General features: G+C 52.5%; 1 protein-coding gene across 2 annotated transcripts in view; it reads left to right on the top strand.

Moving 5' to 3' along the window:
- Positions 1-5,729, top strand: part of Arid3b (AT-rich interaction domain 3B) — a 46,180-nt gene extending 40,451 nt beyond the window's left edge. For both annotated transcript variants that reach the window (XM_020165640.2, XM_074061475.1), the window contains exons 8-9: positions 1,218-1,316; positions 3,389-5,729. In XM_020165640.2, coding sequence (XP_020021229.1) covers positions 1,218-1,316; positions 3,389-3,555 — 266 coding nt within the window. In that variant the 3' untranslated portion in view covers positions 3,556-5,729. The remainder of the gene's footprint in view (positions 1-1,217; positions 1,317-3,388) is intronic.
- The last annotated feature ends 3,079 nt before the right edge of the window (positions 5,730-8,808 follow it).

Consider the following 8,808-nt stretch of genomic DNA (forward strand, 5'->3'; position numbering starts at 1 on the left):
TCCTGGCCCCAGAAGGGCCTAGAGGCCAGAAGAAAGCCACGTGGGGTTTTTGTGACCACTGAGATCTCATTTTACTACCTGGAGGTTTACTAAGGGACTAGAAGTTGCCTTGGGCAGTGCCTTGTTCTCTAGCAAGAAGGAAAAACAGTTATTCAAGAAGGAGGAGCCAAGGGTAGCTGGCTGTGCTTCTCCCCCCACCAGCCTTTTGATCTGTGTAAATTACAGGGCAGAGCTCACCTACACCCGAATACCTCACCGGATATAGGCCAGAAGCGGGGCACTATGGTCAGATCTGGGAGAGAGACACCCCATCATTCCTGAAACTCAGCAGGGAGCCAGAGAAATAGCAGGGTTGCCAGTGGCCCTCAGAAATAAAAAGTAGGAAGTACAGTGTGGCAGAATAATTGCCATCTTTTCCCTTCCTCTCCATTTTTTCTAGCGCCCCACTTCTCTTCCCAAACCACACACTCCATTTCCCTACTTCGCCCTTTCCCCTCACACAGCTTTTCTAGGTCATTGTTGCCATGACTCTTGCTCCAAGCAAACACAAATGAGTGTGTCCTGGAAAGGGAGTCAGGTGTGAAGGGAGCTGGTGCAGGTTCCCCCCTCTTTGCCCCACTTTCCCCAGGTGAAGAGCAGAAGAAAGTTCAGGGAACAGCCCTTCCAGGGCCAGGTGCTCTGACCCTACACAAAGCCAGAGGCTAATAGAAAAGGTAGTTCACCTGGGAGAATGCTTGGCTGTCCTTGTGGTGAGAGGACAAAATCTTAACCAGGCCAGTCTGAGACCCTCTGTGCCAGCTGCCCAGCTGGACTCCTCTTCTTAAGGCACTCACAGTTAAGGGGTGGAGGGGGCAGGGTGAGTCCTCGGAGTCGGGGCTGGGTCTTGTTCTTCTGATTTCCTGGGCCTGACATACAGTAGGTGCAGTTAGGGTTTGCTAAATCACATCGAAGTGTCTGTAAACAGCTGACAAACTGGGCCAGGTGGCTCACTGACTGTAGTCCCTTCTCTCTGAGAGCAGGTTGAGAAATAACTGCCTCTTGGAGGAAGCTGGCAAGCCTGGTCCTCCTGCTAGACTGAATGTCAAGAGGTGGTTACACAGATGCTCTCTGAGAGAGTGACTCCTCAGCCTCACACTGGAGAGGCCAGGCAGGGCCACAGAGAATGGCAGGCGGCTGCAGGAGGCATGACCAGGCCTGCTTTCTGTTGTCCTTTGCAGAAGACAGAGCAGAGGCCTCGGGTGCAGCACTGAACCTGAGCACAAGCAGCATTGGGAGCATTAACATGTCTGTGGACATTGACGGCACCACCTACACAGGTAGGCCCCTGGAGCACTGGGGTAGACCCACACAGTGGCCACCAGCCTCATCGCAACTCCCTAGCTGGTCCTGCCTGCCCCCGCTAGGGCCCAAACACATCCCAGAGCCGTTTCCTTCCACATCATCTCAGTGCTCCAAAAGTAAAGGGATCCTTTTGGGACTGTAAATGTTTTGTTTTGTTTTGTTTTTTAGGTACTGAGATTTGAACTCAGGGCCTTGCACTTCCCAGACAAGTGTTCTACCATTTGAACACACCCTCAGCCCTTTTTATTTTAGGTGTTCCTCAAATAGCATCGTATGTTTGTGCCTGGGTGGCCTGGGCCAATATTCCTGTATATGCTGAGTAGCTAGGATGGCAGGCATGTGTCATCACATCCAGCTTTTTTATTGGTTGAGGTGAGGTCTCGCTAACTTTTTGCCGGGACTGACCTCAAAGCTTGATCCTCCCAGTCTCCACCTCCCAAGTAACTAGGATTACAGGCTTGAACCACCACGCCAGGCCTATATATTCTATTAACAGGATGATGGGTCCCCTTCCATATTGACAGAAAGCTTTCCTCTAGCCCTTTGGTCATTTAATGTGAAGATTTACAATCAGTGCCAACTCCATGCCCTTAAACACCCTGTTTATTATGAGTTAGGTTGGTGCCCACCACACACACAGAACTTCCTTCTCTGACTATAAAACACACTCATATTACAGTACATATCTATCGCTCCCTGTCTTTAAAATAGACCAAGGACTAAGACACCAAAAAAGTGCAGCAGAATCAGCCTCAATTCTTGTGGGCTGCCACCTGCCATCTTTTCAGTTGTTTCTCCCTAAACCTAATTTGCCGACCGTTCTGGGGGATTGGGTGGGTTAGCACCTTTAATCAACAAGTCTTTTCGAAAGTGTTCAACTTGGAATTTATACAGATCCTTTCCCACTACCATCTTACTGGTTTGGGATGCCTTGGGAACAAGCCCAGCTCAGTCTTATTAAACACCACTTGCTGAGTAAGGGAGTCATCGCCTGTTTTATGAGGACACGGAGCGTGGCAGCAGCCAGGCAAGCATCCACACAGGCAGTGAAAAGCCCTGCAGCTATACTTCCCTTCCAAATGGGATGTCTCTCCAGGCCTGCTCCTGGCAGCCGAAATGCCCCACAGGAAGTCCTGCTGCTTGCAGCATCAGCCTGCTGGCCTCATGCCTGCCCTCATGCTCTGGACCTCTGCTGGGCCACCTGCCACAGGCATCAAGGTGGGGCCAAAGGAAGGGACAGGGCTCATAGAAGCAACCTGCAGAGAAGCAGCACTGCCAGGTCAGCTTGCCAGTACCTGCATCACCCTGCTGCATCTGCAGGCCACATTCCCAAAGCTGAGGGCCTTGTACCTTATACCTGTGGTGGTGCTATGGCTTGGGAGCTTTTGTCCTGGAGAGAACAGGAAGTAGGATTTCAGGGCTGGATCTTGGTATCAGCCAGTCATGCTGCACCTGCCTTAACCCTGTTCACTCCAGACTCTTTGTCAGTGGGGATGCTGGTGTCCAGGCCAGAAGCCTAGAGGTCGTCATTCTGAGAGTTCCCTGCCCATCGATGCCTTCCCAGAAACTCCTTCCTCACCCTGCTCCTCTCACCCCTAGAGAGCATCCTAAAACCTGGAGCTCATGGTGTCCCTCTTGGGCTCACAACTCTTAAGGACCTCCATAGTCCTGCCTGCCCACCTTGGCAGCCTCCAGGTTTGTGTCTCTCATTGCCATGTCTGTCCACCCTCTTCTTTACTTGGCCACTTTTACTTCTTTCAGCAGCCCAAGCACTCTTCCACTGGAGCTTTTCTTGAGCCACTCTCCCTGCCCCTCCAGGGCCCTCCTGTGTTTCTACAACACCATGGTTACACAGGTCTCAGCATTTATGACTTTCTAGTAGTTAAGGGTTATCCGTCCCCTCAGAACCTGTGAGACATGAAGGCAGAAGTGTCTGGGCATCCATCGGCATCTAGTGGAGAGTAGAGAGTGGGGCGCACGGGGTTAAGCAAGCAGTCAGGCCCCGCTGAAATGACCTGCAGCCCACACTGCTTCTCTCCCCACTCAGGTGTGCTGTTTGCCCAGAAACCCATGGTCCACCTCATCACGGGTTCTGCTCCCCAAAGCATTGGCAGCAGCGCCAGCAGCAGCAGCAGCAGCTCTCACTGCTCACCGAGTCCTACCTCATCCCGGGGCACTCCCAGCGCGGAGCCCTCCACCAGCTGGTCCCTCTGATGGGCAGTACCCAGCACCTACTCCCTCCTTTCCTGCAGAGAGTAAAGGGAGGTGATGCACCGAAGTTACCTCATCTCACGGAGCCATGTCAATGACCGTCTGGCCAGATGTTTGGAGTTTGGACGTGTCCGTCTGGCCAGGCTCCATTCAGGTCCTGCTGTACTCTAGGGGCAGGGAGAGGCTGGAGGGGCAGGGCAGAGCAGCGTTGTCCAATCAGGGATTGCCCTGGAAAACTGGGCAGGGGTCTGGGTGTCCAACTTCCTCCCATCCCAGGGCAGTGAATTGACAATCTGTAAGCCGACACAGGGCTGGAGGCCCTCCATTTCCTTTCCCTTTAATTTATTTCCCTTCTCCACCTTCTGCCATCACCCCATGATCACCAGTCTCTCTGCCCAGTCCCCCAGTTTTCAAATCCAAAGTGGGGCTGCTAGGAGCTGAGAGTGTTTTCATGGCTTCACATTGCTGAGTGTGGGAGGAAACCCGCCCAGCCCTTCTTGCCTGCTGTTTGATTCCTGGGGCATGAGTCCCTCAAATCCACATCTTGAATCATCCTCAAAGTTCTAGGAAACAGCACTCGAGGGCAGGCTTCTGGTCCAAGGCCTCCGAGCTTCTGAGAGAGAGGCAAGCACATAGGCTGCCTGGGCCCTGGCACCTGCCTTGCAGGACCCTCTTCTGACTCCCCCCCAAACCTCAGGCTCCCCATTTCATTTTGCCCTTGTTGGCCAGCTCTCCCAAGACAGCCACTTGTCCCTGGCCCCTGTCACTGTCTCTTGGGGCCATCTAAGCCCCACCAGCCCCTGACCTGCTGATGTCAGGCTCACTGAAATACCTCAGATTTGTAATTGTTGATGTTTGAGTCTTCAGGAAATATTTGCATCTCTGAAATCTTTTTTATATGTGTTTTGCTGACTTTTGTTTTTTTGTTTTAAAATCTTTATTGTTGCTGTTGTAGCACCAAAGAAATAAGAACAGATCGCGGTTCATAGCTAGCCCCTCCAGCCTGCCCAGGCCCCAGCCAGCAGGTGGGGCGACTCAGGGATCACCATGGTGGGAGGGCGGGATGGAGAGACCCCTGCTTGCCGGTGGGTCCTGAAACCAACACCATTTCTGCTGTCCCTGCCCCAGTTGACAGGGTAGGGCAGGAAGCTCCTCTAGGTCAGCATTCCCACCTCAGGACACTGGGCCCTAGGTTCTGCACTGTTGGGAGGTTGGGCTACCTGGGGACAAGGAGATGCTGAGAGCTCTGACTCTCTTGGCCCTGGAGTTGGAGCAGGCCACTCCAATGTGGCAGAGAGAGGATTGCACAAGACTCGCTTCTCAACCAAGTGTGCTCTGCACCGTTTTATAGGACAGCACCTGCGGTGACTCCACAGATTGTGGTGGTGTCCCCAGCATGACTCATTCAATCCTGTCTAGGACAAGAAAGGGAAACCAAAAGCTTGCACACAGACATACCTCAGCCTGGTAAGCAGCAGCTCTGCTGACTCTGCCTGCCTTCCCTGCCCCGGCCTCCACCAGCACGTGAGCATGCATACGCACACGTTCTCACACACATAGCCTGTCCATGGGGTTGACTCTCTTCTGGCCTTGGAAGCCTTACCCACCAGGCAGGCAAGTGCAGGGTGTGGATGGAGAAGGGCATCTGGAATCTGGTGCCAGGGAGGAGCCCAGGTGGCTGGCTCTGGGCCTGCTTGAGTGTCTCACACATTTGGCCAGTGTCTTTCTCAGGGTTTGGTCAAGAAAGGATGGGCTTTTCCCACCCAGAGGATGCAGAAACAGTATACTGGGTCTTTCTGGTCAATGGTCCTCCCCCTTTCTCCTGGCAGCTTGCTGATCTCTCCCTCTGAATGCCCCTCACTGCCCTCAAGGCCAGAAGCAGTCTCAGCCAGAAAGCAGTGGCGCTATGGTCCTGGCCTAACCAGAGCTTTCCCTGTAGGTGCAGACCATGTGATGGGCAGTTGACCAGGGCACCTCTGTCCCCTCTCCTCTTTCCATTTTGTATGTATTCTAACCAAGAAAAATGTGATAGCACATGGTAGCCTAGGCAGTGAATAAATACCTCAGATGTTCTCTTGCAGCAAGTGTCTTATGTGTTGTGGTTATTTTCTATCGTACATGTTCTCGAATGTTTGTATTTCAATAAACCTCTACCTCTTCACACAAGCAGGTCTCCCGGTTGCTTTGAGTGACTCTTCCACTGGGTAAGGTCCTTCAGAGTAAAAGGGACTGCATGAGCTACTCCTGTGGACACTTTCTTCTCCTGAACCTTCTCCCCTTCACTGCTTGCCCATCCTCCCCAAAGTGCTCACCCTCTGCTTACCTGCTGTGTTGGCATGGTTCTCTGGCATTGCCTGGTCACCAAAACTGTCTCCATGGGTCATATTAATGTCCTGCAGGCACAGGACCAGAGCATTGGTCGCTGTATTTAGCAAGCCTATGCTGCACTCCCACTGGGGCAGACGCTAGGGGAGGAAACACGCCACCTAGACAAAGACCTTTCCTAGGACATGGCATAACCAGGACTCTACACCCAGCGTGCCCACCCCCCACCCCACCCCGGAGGTGGTAACATAGAAGCTAGAAGAGCCAGCTGGAGGCAGAAAGGAAGAGCCTTCCCAGCAGAGGGATTGGTCCATGTGGAAATGCTGTGGCATCAGAAGACCTGATGTTGGCGAACTCTGTCCAGCACCTGGAGGAGGTGCATTCGGCCAGGACAGACCCCAAATTAAGAGATTTGGGTGTCATCCCCTGCACATTAGGAATGGGTTTTAACGCAGACAGGCTTTTTTAGAAGGGGGACCTGGAGCCAGGTGCTGTGGTGGGTGTGCACCCCCAGGAACACTGCCAGTGGATCTCTGACCAGACCTAGTACGCTCAGCTGTTCTCTGCCAGGCTGCCCACTCCTGTGACATGGCCAGAGGAAGTGTGCAGGACTGAGGCGTGCATGGGCTGGTCAATGCCTCCTCCCTCCAGGGCAACAGGTACTGTGCCTGTGTCTGCAGCCCTCTGAGATAGACTACGAGAGACTCCTTTCCCTGCCGTGTAGAGGGGTTAGAAATGAGTGTGGCATTGGAACAGTCTTGAACCACTTCTCACTGATCTTTAAAATCTTCTGAAAGTCAGGATGATTGACACTTTGGTACATTAGCCACTGGTCAGCTGTCATGGCTATCACATGAAGATTAAGTGGGCCTGCCTTAGAGCTGAGAGGTGAAGAGCAGCACCAGATCTAGAGGTTGTGACAGCACAGGGTGGGGGAGAAATGACAGCTGAGCCAGGTTACTGATCGGGACACAGGATCTTAGGAGAACACTGAAGTTCCCTTCAATTCAAAGTACCAATGGAGATGGTAAAAGAGAATATGGTGACCTTGAGAAAAGGGAAAACTCAACTAGACCCCTTCAAAAATTCATCAGACGATATCATGAAGTAAAATGACTTAACAGAAAAGATAGTCTGCAACTCATGACTAACAAAGCAGTAACCGGAGGTATCTTTGAATAATTTTGAAGACAAAAAGCAAAAAGAAGGGCTGGGGAAAGCAGACAGAGTCCCAAAGGAGTGTTTTGCAAAAGAGTGTGTGGCCTCATTAGTAATCCAGGAAAATGCACAAGAAACCATGCATATGGACAGACACGAACTTTAAAGTCATCCAGCAAGTACCAAGGCCTGGTAAGAAGGGGGAGCAGTGGGAACTCCCTGCTGCAGGAGTGGGAATTGCTCAGAGCAATTTGGAAACCAGTTGGCTGTTATCTAGTAAAGGTGAAATTTGCTCCTGGGTTCATGCCTTGGAGATGGACTGGAAGGAGTATGCAGCGCTGACAGCAGTAACCACCAATCATTGAACCTGGTGTGGGCCAGGGGCTGATTCCAGGCCTTTTCATGAATTCTGTCATTTCACCTTGTACCTATTTATAAGGTGGGACATCTTACAGATGAGGAGACAGGCTCAGAGAGGTTGAGCAACTGGCCTAGGCCTCCTCAGCTTAGTGAGCAGAGGAGCCAGGAGTCTGTGCCATGACCACAGTGCACATTTAGTACAGGCTATGAGGCCGTCATTGCTCATTTTATAGATGAAGGAATTCATGAACAGAAATAGGCTTGAGGTCATATACCTAGTGAACTGTGGGACTGGAATTGGGCTCTGAAGCAGCCTCCCTTGAGAAGGAGAAAAGGCTGGCCAGAGAGAAGCAGAAGGTTTTTGTCACCAGGTCTCTGCTATGTCATGTACCACCACCCAGCCAGGAGTCACCAGGTGGCCCTTAGCAGCTTCAAGGAAAGACTCCCCAGCTGCCTGGCAGACGCAGATCACCCCTCCTCTCCTCTTCCCAGGCTGTCTGGGATTGGGCCACGTGCCCTCCACAGAGCCAATGGTAGGTGAAGGGGTGGGGGATGCTTCAAAACGCCTTAGCCCAATTCCCCAGTGCAGAAAGGAAAAGACCCCCAGATGGGCAGCAGCCCACGGGGAAGGAGGGTCAAAGATTTCAGGAAGTGGTACCCAAGGGACTTAGGAAAGAGAAGGTTTGAAGTCACCACTGAAGGAAGGGGAGAAGGAGCCAAGCAGGGGCAGTCAGACGAGGAAGGGCAGGTTGGCTGCTGAGCTTGGGGACTGAGGCACAAAACCAGGCAGCTGCTAGGATACAGGGATAAACATGAAAGCCAAAGGGAGCCAGGGATGGTGGGGCGTGCCTATAGTCCCAGCTACTCAGAAGGCTGAGGCTGGAGGATTATTTGAGCCCTGGAGCTCTAGACCAGCCTGGGCAACATAAGGAGACCCTGAGTCAAAAAAACAGGTAGACGGGGGCCTCTGTGTGTCAGGGGAGACAGAGACGGAAGCTGGAGCTCCTGCAGGGCAGGTGATTGAGGGAGCAGGAAGAGTCTGGGTGTGAGGTGGGACCATCTGGGAGCAGCATGGGAGGATCTGTACCTGTAGTGGTCTTTGTTAGCAAGTAACCAAAACCACTCTGTCAGTGGTCACTTGAGAGGAGGGGGTTTATTCTTGGGCCCCAGGGTGTGTGGAGGAGCCCAGGGCAGCTGGCTCACACTGGCCTCTGGAAGGGCCTGCAACTGGGAAGCTTTGCCCACAGAAGGTGTTCCTCTCCTTCTGAAGACCACCCCAAAGGTGGACCATGCAGGAGACCTCCTGGGATGAACCAAACTCTCTCCATCCCAGGTCCGTTTTCTGGGGAATGTCTACTTCATTTGCTCTGGACTGAAATGCAGCTACTTCCACATGATAAAAAACAGAGCAGC

Source organism: Castor canadensis, chromosome 19 (assembly GCF_047511655.1).
Source record: "Castor canadensis chromosome 19, mCasCan1.hap1v2, whole genome shotgun sequence".
NCBI classification, from domain to species: Eukaryota; Metazoa; Chordata; class Mammalia; order Rodentia; family Castoridae; genus Castor; species Castor canadensis.